The sequence below is a fragment of the Labrus bergylta genome, chromosome 7 (assembly GCF_963930695.1).
Source record: "Labrus bergylta chromosome 7, fLabBer1.1, whole genome shotgun sequence".
Classification (NCBI taxonomy): Eukaryota; Metazoa; Chordata; class Actinopteri; order Labriformes; family Labridae; genus Labrus; species Labrus bergylta.
The window spans coordinates 25,916,901-25,943,151 of record NC_089201.1 but is presented as its reverse complement, the minus strand read 5'-3'; the positions used below and the strand labels follow the sequence as shown (position 1 = coordinate 25,943,151).

Genomic DNA, 26,251 nt, shown 5'->3' with positions numbered 1-26,251 from the left:
AAAGTCCAAACAAGGGAGCATTACTTTATCTCTCGTCATGTTGCATCCCCTGACATAAAGTCTGAACAGTTCTGCTCCTCCTCATCCTGCCGTGTTGCTGAGGACACAGTTTGAAATGATCAACACCCTCTCTCTCGGCTGACTAATGAGCTGGATTCAGAAGGGGCAAAGGGTTGGGCTTGAATGTCTTTGTCAGGCAGGCCTGCAGCCCCCTTCTTTGCAGTTTTTTTCTTCTCCCAGGGGAGGCCTCACAGACTGCCTAATTGAATCAAGTACACATGGTGCCTCCCCCTTCACTGCTTCAGCCCCTCCCAGTAACGAGAGGGAGCGATGAGGAGAGCTCCGGCTTTGATGCTTTTGTTCTCTCCAGCACCATGGACAGCGCCAGGGGGGCTTCACTGCAACTGGTTGCCTGCTGCTGGATGGAGAGGAACATCATCTCTGCAGCTGTTCTGTCTAACCTCCCGCGCTGAGGCTGAAAATTGATGCGTTAGACTCCACAACACCATAAATTACCCTTCCGGCTTTGGAAAAAAATAAAGGTGGCCCGACCAGAAAGGTTCAATAGCCCGTTAAAACTGTATTTGATAGAACACAGAGTAACACCCCTGCAGTATAATTCATGTGTCAGCGTGCAGGTGGCTGTGACAGGCAGAACAAATATATGGTAGGGAGACGAGACATGAAGGTGTGAGTATGCATACTTTACTGCCTTGTATTTCCTCAGTCACCTCCCTTCCTCAAACACACACACAGACTTCATGTCCAAGGTGCTCATCGCAGGTCAGCACCCTCATTTCAGAGAGACGGATTGGATCTGCGCTTCAAGGAAAAGTCTGCTTATTACATGGCCTCCAGACGCCAGGTTAATGATGGGTCTGTTTGTGAGCCAACATTCAAAATTGCAAAGATGCAGAGCAGAGTCTGGTCAGGTTATTCTGTCTCTGAGATGTTCTGTATGAAGCCTCATCCTGTTGGCTGAGCACCTGTTCTGCAACCCATTCTTGGATTTGGATTGGCTCTAAACAACATCTAGTGCAGTGTGTGATTATGGTATTTTTCTGTTATCTCAACTGTGCTTTATTTCTTGTTTTATTCCTATTTCTATTTCCTGTATTTCTTTATGCTACAATCTCTAAAGGTAGGCAACTGCTACGCCTGAACTTCTACCAGGGGATGAATAAAGTATTTTTTATTCTGAGGCTCGGCTTTTTATTTTTGTGTTATCTAAAGATTACTCCATGTAAAGGTATTTTACTAGCTAAACATACAGAACAACTGTTCCAAAAATATATTATTTTAGATAGTTATAACGTACATTATGTAAAGATAGATCTAAAAAAAATAAGCGTTGAGGATAAGAAAGTATCTTGAGCGCGTCTTTTTAGCCTTTATATGTAATTTCATATGTATTTTCTTCAGACATTTTTCTATTTTCATTCTAATTTACTAACATCTCTTAACCAAACTACGGTCTTTTGTTCAATAAAGAAGGAAGACTCTGCTGCTGAATTAGATATGAATCAACCATGTAAGTATTTTTTTTACTAGATTCTCTCGCCAGCAAGTAACTCGATCAAAAAGTCGTGCCCGGAAAGCACCATTGCAATAAACTTGGGTCAGATATGTCTAGGAGGCTAAAATGTAATTGTGGGGAACAGCTGGATTAGTCCAGGCGATGTATATCCGCCTCTAATGCTATTAGAAAGGAGTCTGGAGAATACCTTCCAGCACACAGCTCTCAGTTTGATGAGCCAAAGACAGACTTGAGCTAGTTAGAACCTGAATCATGTGGAATCAAAACTGTCTACTGGACCATCATGCCAAGTGGAGGCTCTGTGAGTCAGGGTTGCATCAACACTGTGGAATCTTAATCTTAATCAGGTTACATTTCTATAACATTATTATTGAAAATGCTTTAATGTCTGAGGTCATGTTAAGACTTTGTGATGGTATTAGGCATCTAGAATCTCTAAATTGAGTGCTCCATATAATCTCCCAATGTCTGACTCATCTCCCCTGCCCACAGGAACCAGGATGAGGGGTGCTTCACTAAAATAGTCCCTCCTTCAGGCAAGAGCAGCACGCCCTGCCATGCTCTCTGCAAGTCCTGCTGCTGTGAGAAATCCACATTTTATCTGATGAACAAGACACAACATAGCCATATTATGAAGTTATTTAAAAGCAAATACATTTCTGCTTGTGTTTCTCACCTGCAGTCTTGTTCCTGATGTTGGATTTATAATCATAGAGTTATGTCTTTTAAACTACACATCGATTGTAAATCTACATGGGCTTTCAAAGGACTTTTGACGGAGTCTGATCAATATCCACTCTGAGTACAGATTTCAGATTCATCAGAGCTCCTTATATAGTATTGATTTTGTTCAGTGGCTGCCCTGAAAAGAATCTGATTACTTTTTTTTCCGCCATCGGCCAGAAAAAACAGAAGCTGGATAGCAGCAGTCCGGTAGATTATCGGTGCATTTATACCTCCACTTTGGCACAAGTATGACTGAAACTGATACGAAAAACGAGATGATGGAGTTCTGTTTAATAAAAGTTGTTCTCTTTAGTGTTTTTCAGTTTTAATGCATATAGCATCTGCTTTTTGTCATGTATGTTTCTATCCAAGAGAGGATGAAGCTTGCACATGAGATCAGTCTGAAGTGTATCAGAATCTGATCTCCAACCATCAGCACTGCTACAAATATTCAGCAATAACAGTAAACTAGTGTGAAATCCTTTATGTATTCTTTATTGGCAGGTCTGTAGTACTCCCTGCAGACAGGACCCCGGGTTCAGATGCACCATAATATATGCAGTCCCTCTCCAGCAGAGCTGCAGTGTGTAGTCATTTCTGAGCCCCCTGCCGCCAGGCATTGTTGTGGTTTTTTTGAGTGTTGCAGACTCGAGGACGGGAAATGTGGAACTGGTCCTGAATAGTAATAGCTTTACAGACACTTTCCACATATTGCAGCTGTGCAATTTAGACACCGCAGCAGATTGAGGATCCAGTAACAGGAAACAGTCCTCATACAGGCGATTTGGTCTATCAGCTGACGGAAGATCAAATGGGGCCACAGTGACATCTAGTGGCTTCTTATTGTCACTCTGAGGTGTGGATTTAGATCATCCGGTTTTGACTAAAATAAATATTTAAGGATTTTTCTAAAATATGTTGTTCTTTTAGTTATGACAAATGTATCCAAACCAAAAATAGTTTGAGTTAAAGGCTGGCTGTCTTAGCTGCTCTAACTGAGACTTCTAAAAGCGTCCCCTAAGTGGAAAATATTCTTATCCAACTCCGACTTTGGATATCTGGCTTCTTTTATTTTCTCTTAAAACACCTTCTCTTGCATGCTGTTGTGATTTCCATTGTCTGTGTTGTGTCTGTGCTTGTACACAGATTGATTTTTGGTTGTAACATTTGTCTCAGAAATCAAAGGCTATTCTGTAGATAATGTCATCAACAAGGCCAACGGGCATTGTGCGCCGTCCTGTAATGTCGGGACTGAAATGTAGGCAAAGGGATGTGATGCAGGCTGGCCTTGACAGACAAAAGCAGAAAGAAAAGCTACAGAGCCTCACCGTCATGTGTGGGAAGGGGAGAGACCATGAATGTGGGCGGTTCAGTCTGAAGTCTAAATACAAGAGCTGTGAGCTTTGGAGTCCTTGAACACTGAGGGTCATCATGAGCCAAGGTTCTGATGGCTGTTATATGGAAGAGCCCTCGGCACAAATTTATTATTGAACAACAACAACAAAAACATCACTGAGACATTTTTATCATTGATTCTAATACATCGCATGGCACCAAAACCCAAGAAAAAACACAACTTACAGGCATGTCTAGGGAACTGTGTTGCACAAACTCCAAACAAAACCCCCGGTTGTGAATTAAGCACCATTTAAAAACGGCACTAGCCGGGCTAATTTACTGCTAATTCCTCAGTTGTTCACCTCGCTCTCCTGTTGTTCCCTGATAAGGAGAGAGTAGGGATGCCAGGAGCTCTTCCACTCCCGTCTGGCGTGCAGGTCGGGCTGGGCTGCTCTGTTTGAAGTGTGGTGCAGGGGCCTGTATCTGTGCTCTGCAGCTGGTGCACAGCGTGTAGGACAGATTTAAAGCTATTCTGCTATTCCCACCTCAGCTAAAAGTGTAACCTCACAATCACCTCTGAATAAAGACATGCCGCTGCTGCTTCACAATGAAGCCGTTCCAGCAGTGTCAGCTATTGTCTAGTTAGTCTTGTATCAGCTTAGCTCAAGCTAATAGCCAATCATCTGTCCAGCTTTTACAGAGCTGGCCGTCATGAGACCCAGCTGAATAGTCCTTCCTGGTCAATAAAGATAGTATCATTGTCCTACACAAAGAGGGTTAGAGGGTTAACTTCTCTATTTTGCTTTCTTATCTGATTTTAGAAATGTAAATGATGCTCATTAACTGCACAATATCCCGCTAGCCGGCCGTGCCTTCACTCGCCTCGGTCGATATGAAGCTAATGTAAGTCTTTAACCTTCTGATGGACCTCTGGCTAATGCCATTAATTCCTTACTACATATGATAAATGGACTTGTTCCAAGGTTTCATGGAAGCTTTTGACAGATGAATGTAAACCAAACAGCACTCTGAACAGCCATCTTCCCTTCAGTAATGCACACGCTGGAAGGGGAACAATAAATGTGGTCATCATCTGGGGTCCATTGACCTCTTTCTTTCACGGGAGCTGCTCTACTTCCCCGCTCTCTCGTACGCTCTCCGTACGTCTGTATCCTGACAGGGTCTTCGGGTGGAAGCTTTGTAATCACATCGGGTGACCTCAGATCCGTGTTTTCAGGAAGAGGTGTGGGGCAGGGTGTGGACATCATTGCATCACTTGTCCGCCCTCTGATGTAAATTCAATTGCCCTGACAGTCCTGCCAAAATAGGAGTGATGTATCACACAACAGGCACACCTACCACTCCCTCATCAATCTTCATGGCCTTTCCACAGCCTCAGACACAGTGTGACGTGATTTTAATTTCAAGCTTAGATGTTTGATTCATTTGGATTTGTTTGTTTTGATGAGAGTTGTCAAGGGGAGCTTACATTGTTTTCAACAGAACACCCTACTTTTCCATTTGACAGAATAAAAAAAAAAGCTAAAAGTTTTTAGTTTGTTTCATACATGTCTCCTGTACTTTAACTTTAACGGGGGGCGGAGGGGGGGGGGCTTTTTGGTACAAGCAACATTAGCATTTTGATGTTTCTCTGAACTGTTCAACAGATTGCTGGCGTCTGTAAATGTCAGCCCGTGTGTTTGTCATTAAGCTCGGGTTGTATAGCATTTTGAAAAGGTCACGCTAAGCCGGTGGGGAAAAGCAGGCAGTGATACTTGCTTGTGCTGTGGCTGAATGTGAGAACCAGCTTGCTGGTGGTAAAGCTCTGGGACTAGATTACTCCACTGTCCCCACAGGCTTACTCATACCTCGTGGCATGTTGCCTTAGAGGATAAACACTGGATTTAACATGCAGTACATGTTAAGAATTCAGTGGCCTCCAAAATGTAACAACAAGCATTTCATTAAGTGTTGTATTATAAGCACAGGGTAAGATACTTTTGTGTGTCAAGTGTATCTGTTTAATGCTACTTTACAGTTTAAAGGAATACATCTTTTGAGAGGTATTTCCTTTCACCACATTCATTTAAAAGTTGTATATTATCACACGTTACACAATGCATGTTACTTTTTGGATGAAACATCTACACTAGAAATACAGTCAGATGAAATGCAACACATGGTGTAAGATTAAATCAGCTGCTCCTAACCTTTTGAGATATATTAAACTTTTAAAGCTTCTTATCTGATTCAACAATGGAAACAATTCTCCTCAATACTTCCTCCTATGGCAGTGGTTCCCAATCTGTTTCTACTGGGCCCCCCTTTGGCAGATGACAATATTTTTTTAAGCCTCCAAAATCTTTGCAGAGAGGGTAGTTGTTCAACCTCAGCACCAGAAGACCCCAAATCCTACACTCTGCTCTTTGAACTAGGATCCTGAACACATGAATTTTCAATGTTGTGGAGCATTTTTGAATGTTTGTCATACTTCAATCAAGAGTCGGTATATTTCCTTAACCCACGACTAATTAAAATGTGAGGAACTTAACTGAAAAAACTCTGTAAGACCTTTGATGGCATATTTACTGTCGGTTTGTTGTATGGGAATTGTTGTTCATTCACATTTAGCATATAGTTAGGGTAAATAGGCATTTAGTCAGAAGTCAACAGTTTTAGGATTCAGTGTGAGTCGTTAAAATCTGTGCCTCATATTTACCTGTGTCTTGTGTCTTGACTGTAACTGAGCTGTGTGTTTGGACGTCCTCATTCACCCTCAACTCTTCATTACAATCAGGGCCGTCCTGGTTTATGTGTTCGCCCTGTTTGTTTATGGAGTGCTGTGGTTTCACAGCAGCATAACCTTAATTGACAGATGTTGATTTACTGATAATCCTTGGCTCTGCTCTCACTGTGGCTTTGACGTCCTTGAGTCAAAGCAGCGCATTGCCCTTGACACACACACACACACACACACACACACACACACACACACACACACACACACACACACACACACACACACACACACACACACACACACACACACACACACACACACACACACACACACCTTTGTCCCTCTTGATCCCCCTCTACATGCCTCCTGCTCTCTCTTGAAAAAAAAAAAAACCTTTCAACGTCTCACTGCAGATGTGAGTTTATTCTGCTGACAGGTCACAGATTATATAAAGAGCAAAATGTCATTTTCTGAGGAGAGACCTGTGATTGATTTTTTTTTTTGTGCTGATAGAAAAAAACAATTTAGCAAAATCTAATTGTATTGTTTTCCAGAGCCTTAATGCAAAATATATTAGAAATAACCTCACTGACTAATTCAGTGCTATAACCAACTAAGGTAGGTTTTCAATCTAACAGGTCATGTTGAGTGTCATATAAAGATTTTTGCTCGATTAAAACGCAGACATTATAAAATCATGTATTTAAACCTTATTTTAGTTTAAAATAACTAAACATGAAGTAGTTGATGTCTTGGTAATTTCCAATTTCACTGAGTATAAATATTAATGAGACACTTTTTAGAAATTGTCCTGGCATATTTTTAGTCTGAAACCATCCCTCTCTTTCTGTATTCACATCTGTATCTCTGAACACAGACTGTGATCTTATGAGTGAGCTAAAGTGCTGAATAATAGTAGGACTCTGTTGCTATTGGGTCTCTGTTCTAATCACATTATTTTTTGATTAGATCTCTACATTAGCAGCACAGACATGAAAAAGGAAGCAACTGAATTCCTGCACTGAAGAGAGACCATGTAAACAAGTACATCCTCTTTCATCAAGTTGTTTTCCCTCCTTTCTGCTTCAGATGCCTTCAGTTTCCCAACAGCCCACTGACATATGTGTCCATTAGCACGCTACACGTATTTCCACTTTGTCAGGTGTGGAAGGCGGTGTCAGAGGGTTGAGGAGAAAGGGGCTTTTTAGGAAAGACGGACAGGGAGGCTGCTGAGGTCAAAAGTGGGGGGGAAAGAGAGAAGTCTGTGTCAGATGAAGGATTCAGCGATAGAAATAAAGGTGTTGGACAGGAAATGTGGAATATGTGGATGAAGAGAAAGCTCCTGGGAGCTGGCTGGTTCTGGCAGCCTAATTGAAGCGCTGTGTGGCTGCAGACGCAGAGCTGTCACTCCAATGAAGAGCCCATTTGCTGCATTTTGCAAGCTGTGCTTTGAATTCTGATTATGTTACAGAAAGCCCAGTCCGCATATCGACTCAAGAGTCCCCCCCCCCAAAACCCCTTTTTCCCTTTTCCTGCATGGGGACACACTGCACACATCCCTTTCAACCCCCCCCCCCCCCCCCCCCCCCCCCCCCAACTCCCCAGGCCTCATAGTTAACCGGGTCAGATTCATTCTGCACACAAACACAACATGTGATGATGAATAATTTTCTTGGGAGGATTTTGTAAATTTGTCAGGCGATCTCGTGCATGATGATGTGATATTAGAATTTTGCGGGAAGTGTTCTCACTTGTACACGTTTTCCCATGTTGGATTAGAAAAAGATTATGTCTTCTAGCAGAGCACATAGCTGCAAGCATTGGATTAATTATTTATCATGAATTCAAACAGGCAGTTGTGAAAATATTTATCTAAAAACCTAACAGAGGATTTTAAAATTAGAAGCTGTATCCAAGATTTTTATGCACAGGGATGTTAATATCTGAATCTGACCTTTGTATATCGGCGTTTTTGCTAATGCCAGTGGGGCGTTTGAACAGCCCACCCAGAGGAAAACAGCTTTCTGAACCTGATCAATATTGCAAGTTTTATCTGGCTACTCATAAACCACAACCAACTTTTTTTCTTATTGTAAATTTTCCCATTGTGGGATAAATAAAGGATTATCTTATCTTATCTTATTTTGGGTGTCTGTTTCCTTCCTATTATCTCTGTGCACATTATGCTTGTAAATCCTTTTTGACAGATGTTTCCTGACTATTTGCTGACTGGATATTTTAGAGTCCAACTCACCCGAAGTCATGAGGTCTACTTCCATAATTTAAATAACAAGCAGTTTCCAAGAGACACAGACACAGCGCTTTTCATTTTGACCTAATGATAATATTTGAGCCATAAAAAGAGTTTATTGGCAGTGACTACAGAAGCACAAAACATTTTGGTATAGTTCATTATCAGGTAGACATTTCATTTGGATAATGTACTTTATATTAACATGTTTGTGTTTTGTGTTGTTTTTTACCCATACACCCATCTGTCCATTACCTGCTTTAAACAAATGCAAAGGGCAAAGAATTAGGATACAGATCACATAGAAGTCATGTCTCCCTGCCCTCACTTCCATCATTAGTCACTGTAATCAGATCTTTGTGCCATTAATGATCTCATGTCTTCATAGCTAATGGGCTCTCTTAAAAGGACAGTTATTGATCTATGCTATTGAAGGCCCTGCATACATTTGCATTAAAACAGGTTTAGACACAGTTAGGCAACCAACACTTCATTAATTAAATTTGTCTTCCACGTTTCCTGCATTATGTGACATTTATATTGGCTTAAATTTCAACCTTTTAGCAACTGTCAACCTCATATGAGTTAGGAAAAAGTTATCTCAAAACCTTTAGATTTCACTTTTTATGACAAGTTTTCAATTTGGAGATTTATTGTTGTTTGTTTTTCTTGCACTACGTTTATTTATATTTTATTCATTTTGCCCATTGATTTGACGACAGACAGAGTCGAGTGGAGCTGGGAATAAATTCTCAGAGGGAGCCACAGGTGCTGCTCAGCGTGTCACGTAGAAATCATTAGCTGCTCACCGTCAATCTGCTTATCCAGGCTGAGACACCGTGCATGTGGGGGGCTGCTGCTATTTACTGAGCAGGAACCTCCATTTGATTCCATTGATTGTTTCACACTGTTTCCAGGCATACACAAAAGGTTAGATTTTTTTTTTTAAATGGTAGCAGTCAGAAGTATTCAGATACGAGCAGCAACACAGCTGTGCAGATTGCATGAAAGTTTATTTACATAGTGCCAAATCATAACGAAAGTTATCCAAGGTGTGTTTACCAGAATGAGAAATATTTCATTACAAGTCATAGTCTTTATTCAGAAGTTCACTTATACATCACTATTGAAGAAAACTATTAATTATTACTGATAGATGTTTTTCAAAAGCAATCATTTCTAAGAAGACTTCAGTGAAAAATATTTATGTACATTTAATGGAAAAGTGGTCGAAGGAACATAACGTCTGTTAAGTTTAGGAGAGAATGACTTCTGTTCTTTCATATTCTTTTAAGTATGAAGTGGCTTAGTTTGTCAAAGCATGTAGTGGTGTAAAGCTGCTATATTAACCTCCAACATAAAGAGGAAAACATAATTGCTTGACATTGAATGTGTATCAGTCAAACTACCTCAAAGTTGTGCTACATATTTATTCATTTATTTGTCAGTTTATTTTTCTAGACAATACATTCAGGCATTGTATCATTTGATTAAAGTGCAACTGATGCAATGTATTTAGGACTTCTGGCCGTGGCTAATTTGCAGTCCTTGTCCCTGGTTACACTTTAAGAAATGACACACATGATACAACACCGTAAAATAGACAGAAGAGCTCACGGTTATAATTAAATGTCAGAACAATTTTGAGGTAGTTTGTCAGTAAAAGCGGAGTGTTGCTCTCCACCACTGCAGAAGAAGATGAAGAGGATGAAAACAGAAAGAGCATGCCACAGTTCAGCTTGGATCTCTTGTTAAATATGAAACATGATACTTTAGTGTTGTACACAGTAGGAGTCATATTGGCCCTGAAAGTTGCTAGGGCTAGTGTTGTGGTTACAGGTTGATTGTTCTTACGTGATGACAGAGCTCCAGCTTTAACATTCTCCATCAGTAAGGTGTTCATTCCCCTCATAAGGACTTTTTCTTTGGGATGAAGGCCTTGAGAAAGACTAAATCGCTCAGCAGCCCTGAAGCTGCAAAGGTAGGCCCTGACAGTGTGGAGGGATTTGTGTTGGAGGAAAAAGCTGTAGGAGGAGAAGAGATGATGCTCTTATTTCATGTGATTACTTTATGATACCTGGCAACAGTGATCATTGGTAGTGTCATTTGTATATGCAGGGCTCAATCCTGAGGACTGTGGGGTTATTATTAAGTGCTCTCTTGTTGTAGAGTGGGTACTGTATGCATAGTGATGTAACAGCCTTTATATTCAAGAGATGAACAGGTAGAACAGACATCACACACACACACACACACACACACACACACACACAGTGAGTACTCAGGGCTCAATGCTACAACTTTTTTTTTGTTTTAGATAAAAGCTTTTATTTCTGTAAAAACCCAAGTGGTAGATTTAAGATTCACTCTACAGATGTAAATCAAGGTTGCTCACTCACATTGTTAAGGAAATAATGCCATGTTTAAATAACCAGATTCATGTTCCTCGTCTGTGATTTTCCAGAGTGTATTCGACCTCTTTGTAGTTCTGGTGTCTTGGAGACTCTAACCAGAAGTAGGGTCATTTTTCAAACATGTCATGAATATAAATTGTACAATCAACTGTCTTCAGATATCAGATTAATCATTACAAGTTAAGCTGGTAAAACAAAAAGCCATTTTCAAACAGCTAACCCTTTCCCTCTGAAGGTACACTCAAATGATGTTATAGTGTATTATTGCCCTCTAGGTTGTATGAGTGAGACACTTCACCATTTTTTTTTAATGAAAACACTATTTGAACTATCGTTAGACAGAACCTAATGTCAGCATTTAGCCACTTTTTAGTCAAAGTCAACTTTATTGTCAATTTCAAAATATGCCAGACATACAGTGGAATCGAAATTGCAACTTGCACCATGTTTCATAGAGCCTCTATTTCACAACACATTGTTTATAGCTGTTTGAGGCAATTTTTTTTAGATATTGTCAAAGGTCAGTGGATTTTTTCTTTCCTGTTATCGGCACACATTTTATGCTTGTTATTCATTAATGGCAGATGTTTCCTAACTGTTTGCTGATGAGACATTTTCGTAACGGACTCACCCAAAGTCAAGCTAGGAATTAATTTAAAGATACAAGCACACAGTTCAGTGCCTTGGTCTCTTATACTATTGATGCCTCATACTATTGATTTACGTTCAATTATATTTACTCTAAAATAGTGTGGGAATTAGGGGATTTTTGCTGTCTATGTCTATCTCATCGTGGAAATTTGTCAGTAAACACAATATTTCCTCTTCACTTTCAGAATAATAGATACAACCTTCCACCCCACAATGCCCTGGCACAGATTCTACCAAATAATCACTTCATCTTCAAGGGAGTGAAGACTAAGATGCACAAAGAAACCCAACAACATCTAAAGAAGCCAGCTAACAAACCCAACATCAACCATACCTATCAGATACATCATCCACATAAACGGTAATGCAGACAACATGCAAAAAGATAGTAATACTTATGGATGTCTCTATTGAGTCCCCAATGAGTTATTTTTACTTTCCTTCATTGTTCCTATCTTAGACCTCCCCTGCATGTCTTTGAGGATGATCCGAGCATGGCAGAGATCAGCAGCCTCCAAACTAAGGTAATTAGACCCTCATTGACACTAAAACTCTTGAATCAATGACAAAAGCAATCTCAAATGTCAGGTTTGGTTAGTGGACAGAGAGTAAGGGAGTCGGATGTGCCGAGGCAATTGAACGTGATCACACAGTTTGGACATATAATAGCCTAAAGTACAATAGATGAACATTTCTCAGATTTTAAACAAGGACGATTTGAGTCAATGAGGATGAACTCGTGCAAGGACCCCAGAATGGTTTAAAAACTAATCCTGCATTTTTTCTGCTGATGGAAAATGGTTCAAATTCAATGTAAGCTGTTTATAAAAAGGCAGAGATTTGGATATTAATTTCCACAATGTCATGATGTAAATTCAATTTGTAATGTGTCATACCAACATACATAGTTCTAAAGCTTTAGAAAACCTGATTAATTATCCTCACAATGCAATCCCGCTGCCTTCCGTCTGGAATAGAAGTGTCCTAAAGTGACAGCGTGTATGACAGTGAGACCACTTTAATGTCTTCAAAGGAAAGACAGTGGAGTAAAGCTCCAATAGGGAGAGACAGACTCTTCTTTTATTTTTCACACACGATGGGACTCTCCACACTCATCATGGGGAGCCGTCCTTCCCGTCATGCCTGTGGGCCCCCCAACAGAGACACCATCCCATCTACAGTCATGATTGTCACCTTGTCCCTGCCCTTTCAATTAGATGCTCAATTTCACCCTCCTGTCCCAAGGGAGTCACAACCACACCGTCCAAGATTGGAATCCCCTAATCGCCCCCCCCCCTCCTCCTCCTCCTCCTCCTCATACATGCAGCTGGACCACTGCTCTCAATCTCCATCCTATTCTGTCTATTCAATGTGTGTGTGAAGAAGTACAACGGGCTGCAACATGCATGTGCCTTTCAGAGAGAAATGTCTTGATAACAGCTCTGCGCCAGTCTCATTCCTGGAAAGCAGCATAGCAGCTTAAGTCTGTGAGGGTAACAAGACAGAAGGAAAAAATGTACATGAGCTTTTTGTAAAATGTAAAGCTGTTCCGTCTGTTTTGCTAAGAAAATAACTCATAGAAAGATTTTTTTTGACATGATTTTTCCTCTAAAATTGACACAATGGGATTACAGAGAAGGGCAGCATTATGTATGCTCAACTAGGATTTGTCCTGAACCCCCAGTCAAAGCTCCCATGACTAAAGGCTTTCACAGGAGAGGGTATTATTGTCCCATTGGATCTCAGGAGGCTGACATATGAATTCATTGTGCCTCAACCTTAGACAATCAAATACAGGAGCTTCACACTTGTTGTCATAGTATGGTCTTTCGACGTCCAGTTATGTCCTATCCAGTGTGATGTAGTTATCAGAACCAAGACAAATATACATTATTCATTTACTCACAGACAGGTCATGGATGTTCTTAGATCCTTTCAGTATGTTTAGTATGTTCAGAACTGGCTTGTTTACTACAACCTGGGGCCAACAACTCTTAAAGATGGAGCTGAAGAGACATCTAGTGGTGATCAAAAGAACTGCTCAGGAACAAGTTCGTCCCAGCAGGTTTCTAGGAATAATTTTTTTGGAATCTTTTTTTGCACACCAAGTTAGTGTTTATTTTTTAATTTTATTCGTTTTTATTTTGACTCAAACTGGTGAAGTTTCCCTGTGAGCTTCAGGCTGGATCAAATTTTTGCTCTCCAGGATGAGCTCTTCTTTCTTAATGTTTTTCAGGTTTTTGTTTAATAAAAACACAATTGATAATTGTAATCATGATCTTCATAGGACTATATTTCTCCTGGTTGGGAATTTGTTAGTTTTGAGAGACAAAATCAAATCAAAGCAGACATCGCATAAACGTACATTTTACATTTTAAAAAACATTGTTTACACCAATGATAGATCAAGGTCTCAAAGGTACCTACTTCATCTACTATATCTTTATAAGGTTAAGCAATTCCAATAAATGCATAATGATATAATAAACAATACAAAAGGTTGTATTGTGCGATCAATTTGATTGGATGGGACCGGTTTATTTCAGTTTGTTTATAAAATCCAGCCAGAAATGTTTGCACAACATTTTATAAGACTTGATTCACTCCAATAGCTGCAATCCAATCTAACTGCTTCTGAATTTTGGTTTAATTGCTTTTTTATTGTCTATCTACCAATTTAAAAGAATACCTCACTTCAGCACTGTAACTCTCCATCAGGAGGTTGAAAACTACCGCTCAGCCATGAGCAAGATGGCAGACGACATCATAGAGCTGAGGACGCAGGTAGTGACGTTGGAGGCAGAAAACAGCCGGCTCCGCATTGACCGGTCTCTACACCAGGACCTCGACCGAGATCATCTGAATGACTCAGACATTGAAACCATGACCAATGCAGAGATTTCTAAACATATAGGTAAGCCACTGCAGAGCATCGTGGGTTTCCATTACATGTGTATTAAACTGTATATATGTTGTATATGCATCCCTTCTTCTGTGAGCCTGAGAAAAAGCAATACAATCTTCTGCTCACTTAAACTTGATTAAAGGAAGAAAGTCATTTTGATTTTTTCATGTCAGAAAGATTTGTATCCACCCGAGCAGCTGTCAAAACTTCACTTCATGTTTTTGAGGATTTAAGGCCTTTTTTGTTTATGAAACAACAGTGAAGTAAAAGAGGGCTCACTGTGTGTTTCATAACCCTTGTGAGTGTCTATTCCCAAGCAGACTGTGACGTTTTATGATAAGACAGCTCATTTAGGCCATGGACCCTGATAAGCTGTGCGGGTGGTACATCCCTTATCTCCTGAAGGACAGTCTGTGACCCTCAGTGAAAGGATGTTCCTGATGGCCTGTCTGCTTGGCAGCAAAGCAAAGAAACGGGACTGATTTCCCGTCCAACAGAAAATCACTTGAAAGTTTTATTGACGAAGGTTTAGATCAGCACTGTTTCAATGTCTGAGCCCCAGAACCAACATGTTTATTTGAAAAGTCATTCAAGTTTAAATATCATATTTACATATCAAATGCATTTCTCATCTTGGATAAACTATGCTGTCATTTCTTAGTTTTAAACTTTTTTATATAGCCTAAAAACAGCACAATACGTGTCTCAATAGCCGGATAAATTAACTGTTTGTATCGTCCTTGTTTGTTTTAGCCTCCCTAAAGCTCAAGGTTGCCAGTGAGATCAGGAAGGCTGCCTCGCAAAGGGAAAGGATCCAACAGCTGCAGAATGACCTCATCAAGGTGGAAAGATTTCCTACATTTAGACTTCATAAATTAAGTTCATGCACGTGAATGTGTGGTGTTTATTTAGTTAATTGTTCATACCATACCAAACTATACCATACCATACAACACCATATCATACCAAAATATACCATACCATATCATACAACACCACTCCAAACTATACCATAACATATCATAGCAAACTATACCATACCATATCATTCCAAACTATACCATACCATACAACACCATACCATACCAAACTATACCATACCATATCATACAACACCACTCCAAACTATACCATAACATATCATAGCAAACTATGCCATACCAAACTATACCATACCATACCATACCATATCATACCAAACTATACCATATCATACCAAACTATACCATATCATACCAAACTATACCACACCATATACCAAAATATACCATACCAAACTATACCATAACATATCATACCAAACTATACCATACCATACCATATCAAACTATACCACACCATACCATACCATATCATACCAAACTATGCCATACAATACCATATTATACCAAACTACCATATCATACCAAACTATACCATATCATACCAAACTATACCATACCATATACCAAAATATACCATACCAAACTATACCATAACATATCATACCAAACTATACCATACCATACCATATCAAACTATACCACACCATACCATACCATATCATACCAAACTACCATACCATACCAAACTATGCCATACAATACCATATTATACCAAACTATACCATACCATACCAAACTATACCATATCATACTATACAAAACTATACCATACCATATCAAACTACCATATCATACCAAACTACCATACTATACCACACCATATCATACCAAACTATACCATACCATATCATACCAAACTATACCATATCATACAATACCAAACTATACCATACCATATCATACCAAACTATACCATACCATACCAAACTATACCATACCATATCATACCAAACTATACCATACCATATCATACCAAACTATACCATACCATACCAAACTATACCGTACCATACCATATCATACCAAACTATACCATACCATATCATACCAAACTATACCATACCATACCAAACTATACCGTACCATACCATATCATACCAAACTATACCATACCATATCATACCAAACTATACCATACCATATCATACCAAACTATACCATATCATACCAAACTATATCACACCATACCAAACTATACCATACCATACCATAGCATACCAAACTATACTATACCACACCATACAAAACTATACCGTACCATACCATATCATACCATACCATACAATCAATAAATAAAAACCATAGATACAAACAACAATCCCAAAGCACACACCATTGTAAACCACAAACAACCAACATATTCTTCACATCACTCATATTGCGTTGTAAAAAATAATCAGATAGAAGAAAAAGTTGAAAATGATACTTCATTAGGCTAATAAATTACTCATATGGCCTTAAAGAACGTTATTCATCATTTTGATCGACACAAATTTGTTATGAAAATGGTTCAGTTCTCTGTGTGTGTGTGTGTGTGTGTGTGTGTGTGTGTGTGTGTGTGTGTGTGTGTGTGTGTGTGTGTGTGTGTGTGTGTGTGTGTGTGTGTGTGTGTGTGTGTGTGTGTGTGTGTGTGTGTGTGTGTGTGTGTGTGTGTGTGTGTGTGTGTGTGTGTGTGGTGCAGAAGAACGACAGTGAGAAGGAGCTACTGAAGCTTCAGAGAGTCCATAAGCTGCAGCTGGACGATCAACAGAATTGCCTGGTAAAGATGGCATCTTTGGAGGGCACCGTGAAACAGCAGGAAAAGGTCAGCACATCCACTCCTATGCACTTACTGGCATCTGATTTTACAGAGTGATGATTGTATTATTCTGTACACTTGTGTCATCAAAATGTTTCAGGTCATTGAGGAGATGGAGAAAGCTTTGGAGAGCAAACTCAGTGGAAACGATAAGCAGAGTGGTGACAACAGACTAATGGTAAAAAAGCAAAGAGGTGGGAGGACTCAGTCAAGTAAGATAACAATTTGTGTTTACAAAAAACAACATTTGTGGTAGCCAGAACTTCTCTTGATGCCGTGTAGGAGAGAATGACAAAAGAAAGGAGGAGATCGAGTCGGCCCTAGCAGCAGAAAACACTCGCCTCAGAGAAGAGCTGGACAGATTTCACCAGCAGCCTAACCCCGTTTTTATCCAGCAGTCAGAACAGGTACTCCAACAACACATTCAAGCCAGTATTCAGACCGGGTACATTTTTATATTTAGAATTCAAAAAATGAAAACGGGTGTAAGACTTTACCCAGAAAGAAGGGTTATGGATTGACTAAAGCTCGGCCTGAAGGTTCAATGTGACTACATGAACATATAATTCAACATTATTTCATTAACCAAATTTGATGTTGCAGTTAATGAATTTATGTATTATTTTCCCCTCAGACAAAAGACGCAATGCCACTCAATGAGAGACTGAGATTACTTCACAAAGTGGAGCAGGCTGAGGCAAGAGTCCAAACACTGGAGGCCCAGGTGAAAATCTAAAAAGTAACTTTCTACTATTTACTGTATGTTAAATGTACTTTCTGAGCTGTACATCAGATGATGCTTTGTCTTTCTTGGCTTGTATTACAGTTGGAGGAGAATTCGAAGCAGTGGGGGAGAGAGAAACAGGAAATGATGACCAAACTGAGCGAGCACAAGCACGGCTTTTTCCGAACATCCACCACCATCTTTCATAATGATCCATCGGTAAGCAGAGTGCATTAACCTTTTCCTCCAATTTACCTCACACAGGCTGTGCTGAAGGAGTTTTATCAAACATATTTGACACAGAATGATTTTCTGCTTCTTATAGAGGTCTAAATCAGGATCATTGTATCAGCAAAGCAGAGAGAGGAGCCAGAAGCCTATAAAGTGACCTGCAAATATTACAGTGAACTGTTGACCCGTCAAACACACACACACAGACACACACAGGAACCAAATATGTATAATAAAATAATACATTACATGACATATTTTAAGAATTGGTAGAGTTTTATTCATCACTGGTTTATAGAGATACTGGTAGTTATTTCAAATCTAATAAAACAATTAGTCTCTGTACATTCAATGTAAATTCAATATTTTAAAGAAGTTGTATATACTGACTTCACATTTCCATCATTACTCAGATCACACATCAAGTAATACATTGCACATAGGGTATAATTATTCTGTTGGCATGTTATGGTATACGCGAGGTAATTCGTTCATGCCAAATGTTTAGCTTTTTCATTCCCAATGTCTTTATTTGCTCTCCATCAGCACCTTAGGTTGAAACATGTTATGAAGGCTTTAGTAGATTTTTCTTCATAACTTGGTGTTACCGATTGGTCTTTAGCGGCTTCAAAGTCAAGATGATTGGCTTTTCCGGTAAGAGAATAAGCTCGAAGGTACTTTGCACTTCCACATGGCGCTGTTTCTCCACTCTGAAGTTCTCAAGCATCTGCAAAAGACAGGAGATAAGGCAAGCAGTTCATGATATATACGTATCGTATAATTGCCACAGAATATGGTGAAGCTCCTCCTTTTATTGCGTGCATTTCTCACATGGATGAGGAAGATTTGCATCTCGGTCTCGGCAATCCTGCGGCCTAAACACTGACGCGGGCCGAAGCCGAAGCCCAGGCTTCTGAAGTAGTGCGTCTCTGTCCTCAGCCAGCGGGAGGGCCGATACTGCTCCGGATGGAGAAACACTTTGGGGTCTCTCCCCATCGCGTACAGTCCTAACTGTACCAGAGTCTAAAAAAAACATGTACAAAAAAAGGTGAGTCACGCTATATGCTTTCAATATTTGCTTAGTTCCTTGAAAAAGCTTAAATACAAAAACATGATTAGATGATGATGTTATTAAATAGTCTCTTACCCCTGGGGGGATGTGATAATTTTGAATGATGACATCTTCCGAAATGTATCTTTGCAAGCTCACTGCAACAGGGTGTAACCTGAGAAATCAAAGCTGTTTTAAAAGGAGACTTTTTGTGTAGTAGATTGCATGGTTGTGAAAAAACTGCATAAAATCAGAATAACATAAAAACAATCCGAGTCTGAGGTGCTATAATTTATTCCCTTACATATCTACAGTACAGCATGATGTATCCAGTATTTCACCTGAGTGTTTCCTTCAAAGCTCCTTTCACCAGTGGAATCCTCTTCAGCATCTCAAGCATGTCTCCCTGGCTCTCAGCCCGAGCTGAAGCTACCTCCGCTCTCAGCTCCTCCTGGAGGTTGGGGTGTCTAGCTAGTTCATACAATGTCCACAGCAGAGTTATGGAAGTCTGAAACACCAAATAGAAAGACGCAGACTTAAGAAAGCTGTTAAAGGCAACACTCTGGACAGGAAATGACTATTGAGTTCGATTTTTGGCTCACTGTATCTACTCCTCCAGCCATTAGTTCAGTGATGCTGGCCTTGATATCTTCTATGGACAGCTTGTCTAGCAAGAGCAGCCTAGCAAGGACTCCTGGGTATTTGTTTGAGGAGCTGGTGTCCTGTCGTAGCTGCCTGTAGATGTTCTGGATGCAACGATCCGCTAAGCAAAAGATATTTTCTGAAGTTTTAAAAATGCTCCACATAGAGCAGAATGTGACTTTCATGCCAAACTTAACAAACTCATGACGCCCAACCAAAACTACAAAATGATATTCCTGGTGCTTCTACCTTGGTTGAAGATCCCATCCCAGGCATCCACATGGTCCCGCCACACCTTTGCACCAATCTGCCGCAGCAGAGCAGGAGGGATGTACAGCATAGGCGAGGTAGTCTTGAACATGAGGGTGATGCAGTCAATGAAATGTTGAGCTTCAGGGTCAATGTAGTCAAGCATTAGACCAAGACGCTCCCCATAGAGCACCGAGCCCACCGCTGTGTGAGGACAGAGTCAAAATAAGACAAGGACAAGGGGAAAAAAAAAGTGACTCTGACTTACACAGTGAGTGCACTAAAGGATGCTTTGTAATATATCATTCTCACACTCCAGTGCATATTTAAAGAGTTCTTGAGAAAGGTCAGTGGTCCATTTGTTCTGGCCACTACGCTGAATCTTCTTGTGAACCCTGGCCACAAAATCCTCGCCCACTTCCTCCAGCAAAGGCACAAAGTTTTCCAGCACCTTCGGGGAAATCACCTCCTTATTGAGAATCACACGGTTTGACCTCCAGTCCTCTCCGTCCCTGTGTGATAATTGGATGTTGAATTAATTAATTCTAGCAGGGCACTATCTTGAAGACCAAACCTTAGTTTCATTTAAGTTTCTAAGTATTGTTGAAGCTGCATTTAAAGTTGGTAGAAAGGAGAAACAACAGCACATACTTGAGTAAAACTCCATATTTGCGATTCCTGTAATCTCTGTATGATGTCCACGCTTCAACTTTCAGCCTTTTAGGGTAATGGCCCTCCGCTTTGAACAGGATAGCAGCATCTTCAGGATTGATGATGTTTACGCTTTCATAATAACCTATTTTCTCTCTGCCGTACAGAAACGGAAAGGGTAGAAAATCTCTCAGAAAACATGACCTTGTGGAATGTGAGACACATTTTAAAAACAAAAACATTTGTACTTGCACACAGAAGTTTTTTTTTACAAAATAGTGATGGAATCATTTGTTTTGTCTATTTGTTATTTATCTTGACAGTTGAAATATGTCACACACAGCTCTATTTTAGCGTCTCACTTCCATTCATACCTGTAAATGGGTCCAAAAGTGTTGAAGTTCTGCAACATGATGCGGTGCAGGTTTTTGAAGCCATCCAGTTTCCAAAAGTGGTACAAGTTGGCCACCCCGTTTTTCCACAGTCCGGGAATCTCATTGAAAGGCCGAACGATGCTGCTGCTGCTCTCTGAATATGCCTGCCTGATCACGGGCAAACTGCTGCTATAACGCACACCCGTCGTAGTCAGCTCATCTATCCAGGACAGGGGGAGCATCACAGGACTACGCCACACACTCCACTTTGCCATCCTGACAACAAAAATCCCAACCTTCAGAAGGTAGACTGGTTCTCCCAGATATGAAGTAGAAAGGGGCTGGTCTAAATAGTCAGCCCCCCCCCCCCCCCGTCTGTGCTGATCAAGGCTGTTCTGCTGAATTTAACATGTTAATAGAATAAACCACAGCACATGTCTGATTTAGGATACTTACTGGATATTTTAAATGCTAAAAAACCCAGCAAACACATTTCTGTTTAAAGGGTTTCTCAGTAACTTGAAGGAGCATGATGAATTAAAATCGGGCCTGACGACCTTCAGAAAGTCTGTTACCTTTGCAAACACAAATTTGTTTTGATATGTGTAGAAGGACAGAACAGAAACACAAACTCAGTTGAAGACAATTGCAGTTACTTGTGGGAAAAAAACAAATCAGGCTCCAATTGTTCATATTGACATTTATTTTATAGGTATGATTTTATTTTTTCATTCCATTTAAGAAAAGTCCTCTAATGTCGGATTAAAATTAATGTGAATAAGAGTGCATTTCCGGTTTTCAGTTCAGTGTAAAAGAGTCCTCAAGGAGTCCAGGCAGTTCCCCCTTTTGGCGATGGTTTTTCACTGTGTCTTGTTGCTTCTCAGAGAAAAACCTAAGGCCACTTCAGATCTTTGGGTAAGTTTGCTGCTTCCTATCACTGACATATTCATTTTGGCCAGAGCTCAAGTCTGGTTAGAGAGGTTTTTACAGTTTGCACTAACTGTGCAATGAAATGAAACCTATCTAAAACCAGTCTCTGACCTAAAAAAGTATTAATATTCCTTCAAAGTGCACACATGAAACGTATTTACTTCACAACAAAACAAAGAAAGGTTGATTAAATAATCTATAAAATGACTATAGCAGTTATCCCTTAACAAGCTTTATGAGTTCCTCAAGTTTCATAGCAGTTTTAATGTCTCCCTGGATTTTCAGTCTGCCACTCGTGTAAGCAGCAAATGGTCGTAGCTCGCCCCGGAACATGGCGAGAAGGTCGCTGTCACTCATAGTCAGTTTGACGTCTGGTTCTCTGCACATGGACCCTGCGCCTGCTGCACCGCTACCTACACAAACACAACACATACAGAGAGAGAATGAGATGTTTAAAAATGTATGTAACAGCACTCTTGTTTCTGTTCCATCAGAGTTATGATGAATTTATCTCAATACATTTTGCACATTTACAGCGATGTGTGCATTACCTTGGCTCAAGTCCACGTAGTAACTGCACTGCTGTCCATCTTTGGAGCCGATATCAAACTGGAAGCAGGCCCCAACCTGCTGGACCAAAGCTTCAGAAAGCAGGAGCTTCACCGCACCAAGCAGCTCCTCAACCGAGCCTGGTGTAACCACAACTGCCTCAGTGGGCCCGATGAGCTCATCTGTGAAAGTTATTGTTTCCTCTGAAGAATAAAAAGCCACAGATGTATCATACAATTCTCACAATTGCTGCATTTTGTAAAAATACTGTATTTTGTTTTGGTTCAATACCTTGTTTAGGCTGTGAAATTCCACTCTGACCTAGAAAGTGCATGGCCAGCTGCTGAATGGGACCAGTGAGGCCTTCCAGTCCAGGCACAGAGGGAGGCATGATGAGGGATCCAGAGAGACTTTCCTCTGGCGCTTTTATTAGAGAGCCAAGGGTAAGCTCTACTCTGTCCACCTCCAGTCCCCAGTGTCGAGTTAATTCATTTAAGTCCATCTGAACAGAGCGATAAGGGATATCAGGTGGATGTGATGCAGAAAAAACAAACCCAGAAAAAAAGAAAGAGAGTATCTCACCCCAAGATATTCTCCCAGCTTAACTCTCCCACTTTGGATCTCTCTGACGCTCTTCTTGGACAGGCTGTGGGTCAAAGCATTCTGTGCCGCCATCCTGGTTGAGGCGTTCAGGTCCTGGACTGATATCACTGACATGACGGGGTTCCAGATCCTGAACTGGATGTCTGCCCCCACTAACAAAACACCGCCATCCAGAGTATTCACCTACAGTAGCAGAATTACATTTTACATGAGCGTGGACCCAGAACTGGTCATTTAACAATTTGTTACAAACTATGGAATATTGAAACAGCTGTTGAATTTCTAAATGCAGACTGACTAAAAGGTTTCGGCTCTGTAAGGCTTACTATACGGTTCACAAATTCTGCCCCCTAGGAAGGACAGACCTGATGTAACTTAGGTTCAAGTGACATGAGACTAACACCTTGACTCTGTAATACAGTGAAGTGTTTACTGGACCTGTGACCAGTTTCCTCATAGATAAAATAAAAACAAACTCATAACTGTGATACATGATTAAGATTAAAAAACAAAACTTTGCAACCAGATGTGAATTTGCATATAAGTCTAAAGTTTATGGACAACTGATCAACAGAGCAACGGGAGTGCCACCTGCTGGTCAAAATTGATCATACACCCATATATCAGAAATGTTTTTGTAGTTTTCTTAAAACCTTGTACTTTTTAAAAATTTCTATCAGGGCCGAGGAGTTATCAAGCTAGTTAAATTCAACCCTCCAAAAAAGAGGAAAGGATGGTTTGGAGCCCAAATGTTTAAAGTTTATGGAATCAATGTTTGTATCATAAGGAACACAAAACACAATCAGCAGTTCCACTAAAAAACTTGTTACTCAGTATAAATGAGTTGACAGTCACCAGTTTCCCACTGATCAACAGTGCAACATGAGAGCCACCTGCTGGTCAAAATGTATAACACAGCCATATCAGAAAATGTTACTTGGAATAGTTGGTGGAAAAAAAAACCTTAGATTCAGTTTTATTGTAAAAGAATCAAATATTTAATATATGACATCTTTACATAATGCTCTGCTTGATTCAGCGATGGTGCTGAAGTTGAAAGTGGCTCAGATGTCGTGTCGATGATTGTAACTTTACAGTGCAAATTACTCCAGGTACAAAGAGATTTTATAAAATTAAAAAATGCATACTATGATCTAAACTTAATCTATCAAAGTTTGATCTAATGCTCTAATATGAGGCTATAGCAGGGAACTACAAAAAGCCGTGGTTTTAACTACATTATCTCACACATCACCTACTACTACTACCTGTCCAAAAGGTTTTCATCATTTATCATACCTGGCATGGAGGGATGTTAAAAGCTCGGGTGCGTAGGTCTACTCTCTGCCACTGGTCGATGAGGGGCAGCACGAGGACGATACCAGGGCCTTTTGGAGAGCAAACTCGACCCAAACGAAACACTACGATCCTCTGGTAGTTAGGCACAGTCTACAGGGGGGAAAAAATGGGTCAACAATGGTTTATTTTATTACCAAAAATATATTTTACATCCAGTGAAACTGCTGAGGACCATTTCAACTTACTTTTAATACAAACCATCCCGTTATAGGAAATGTTATGAAGGTGCAGACGTAGACGAGGAAGATGACAATCAGGTTACAAATCCATGACAGCCAACCCTGTGATGTATCTAGAAGAAAAGAAAGAAACAAAAGAGTGTCGGTCTCTGAGAACATTTTGTTGTTTATTTTTATTTTATTTAACGGCCAATGCCCAATTTACACATTAAATCAAATAAACATGAACATTAAACATGAGAGCTGTTCAACAAATGTAAATTAAAAAAGTGACACAAACATAAAAGGATGAAAGTGTGACATAATAAATAAAAAAACAGAAAATATACACAGAAAATAAATAAGTAAATATATTTTTCAATTGTACAAGAAAATACCATTCATGATAATATGCTACAAAATACTGTATATTACAAACATCCAATTCATTAAGAACAGGGTGTTCAGCAAATACATTTTTGTAGTTTTCTTAAAACCTTCCGCTTTTTTTTAATTTTCTATCAGGGCCAGACTTATAAAAGTAGTTAAATTCAACTCTCCAAAGAATAGGAAAGGATGGTTTGGAGCCTCAAAGTTTTGCTTATGAAAACAATTTTACCATTAAACAAATATTAACCGTGTGCAATTTAGGAGAAAAAAAGAAATGGGACATTTTGGTGAGAGGACTTCGAGATAAACGTTGGGAATGAGGCTACGCCATGACGTCACACATTGGACCTTTAATGTTACAGTATCTCTTTTAATTGCTTCCACTTGTTAGTTGTTGTTTTTTTAGTTTGTCAAACTGAAAAAGCTCATGTACTTTGTGGATACAATGTTAGAGATGAATAATAAAGAGCAATTGAAGAGCATGGCTGTGTGTTGACGGCATGTTGGGCAGACTTAAATTGTAACCTTTTCATATTTCAAAAGGTATTTACTTAAAAGTAACAATAAAAATGGGGGCTGGTTTTTCAGCCAGCCACCTCCTCCACTGGATATAGTTGTTCATGAGGTTACAAGAGAAATATGTGCTCATGTATGATGTCATGTTCTCTACATACCTGTGAAGTCATGATGAGAAACCTTGGGCATGTTATCAAATGAAAGTCCTTTGTGGTAGCCGCTCTGTGTGAAGCCATCATTGTCCACAAACAAGCCAGGAGTCCTCGGACTTGTATTGTCCCTTTGGGGGAGCAGCTGATAGGAGTTGCTAAACATTGTGAGCTCAAATAACTATTTTATTCTCTCCTACAAGAATAACATCTTAGTTTTCAGTCTGCAAGCCAGTTAGTTGTTTGTCAAACCTGCACACATAAGCTACGTTTTTTATGAAAACTAACACCAACACGCAGGACGCTTAAGGATGTAATATCAGCTCGTCCTTCCGTGTTTAGCTTTTATTATTTACAATCTTGCTGCAGCTCTTCCTCTCGGTGTTTATCGACTCGTTGGCTACTTTTCAGCAAATTTTGCTCATGAACGC

The 26,251-nt window shown here is 39.9% G+C and overlaps 3 protein-coding genes across 5 annotated transcripts in view; 1 reads left to right on the top strand and 2 right to left on the bottom strand.

Annotated features, from left to right (window-relative positions):
• Nucleotides 1-18,454, top strand: part of ccdc33 (coiled-coil domain containing 33) — a 48,937-nt gene extending 30,483 nt beyond the window's left edge. The window contains exons 5-14 of one of the 3 annotated variants that reach the window (XR_010666702.1): nt 11,843-12,018; nt 12,118-12,181; nt 14,376-14,571; nt 15,316-15,404; nt 17,128-17,250; nt 17,345-17,438; nt 17,527-17,651; nt 17,879-17,983; nt 18,071-18,187; nt 18,294-18,313. Coding sequence is in view for 2 of the 3 variants with exons in the window: in XM_065957194.1 (XP_065813266.1) it covers nt 11,930-12,018; nt 12,118-12,181; nt 14,376-14,571; nt 15,316-15,404; nt 17,128-17,250; nt 17,345-17,438; nt 17,527-17,651; nt 17,879-17,968; nt 18,071-18,187; nt 18,294-18,356 (1,050 nt within the window). In the remaining variant the exon portion in view is untranslated. Of the gene's footprint in view, nt 1-11,842; nt 12,019-12,117; nt 12,182-14,375; nt 14,572-15,315; nt 15,405-17,127; nt 17,251-17,344; nt 17,439-17,526; nt 17,652-17,878; nt 17,984-18,070; nt 18,188-18,293 lie in introns of all 3 variants that reach the window. The other 2 variants (XM_065957195.1, XM_065957194.1) reach the window with 2 other exon arrangements.
• Nucleotides 18,455-18,712: 258 nt separating this feature from the next.
• On the bottom strand, nt 18,713-21,762 carry cyp11a1.2 (cytochrome P450 family 11 subfamily A member 1, tandem duplicate 2). The gene is made up of 9 exons (XM_020631420.3): nt 21,167-21,762; nt 20,793-20,948; nt 20,454-20,653; nt 20,142-20,345; nt 19,853-20,013; nt 19,592-19,758; nt 19,347-19,425; nt 19,031-19,222; nt 18,713-18,926 (listed from the first exon to the last, which is right to left on the bottom strand). Exons 1-9 carry the CDS (start codon nt 21,439-21,441, stop codon nt 18,804-18,806), a joined length of 1,557 nt encoding a protein of 518 aa, XP_020487076.1. The 5' UTR covers nt 21,442-21,762; the 3' UTR covers nt 18,713-18,803.
• Nucleotides 21,763-21,851: 89 nt separating this feature from the next.
• stoml1 (stomatin (EPB72)-like 1) lies at nt 21,852-26,161 on the bottom strand. The gene is made up of 7 exons (XM_020631345.3): nt 25,830-26,161; nt 24,793-24,899; nt 24,548-24,697; nt 23,228-23,431; nt 22,937-23,147; nt 22,648-22,848; nt 21,852-22,509 (listed from the first exon to the last, which is right to left on the bottom strand). The coding sequence occupies exons 1-7, from the start codon at nt 25,984-25,986 to the stop codon at nt 22,313-22,315; spliced, it is 1,227 nt and encodes a 408-aa protein (XP_020487001.2). The 5' UTR covers nt 25,987-26,161; the 3' UTR covers nt 21,852-22,312.
• Between the last annotated feature and the right edge of the window lie 90 nt (nt 26,162-26,251).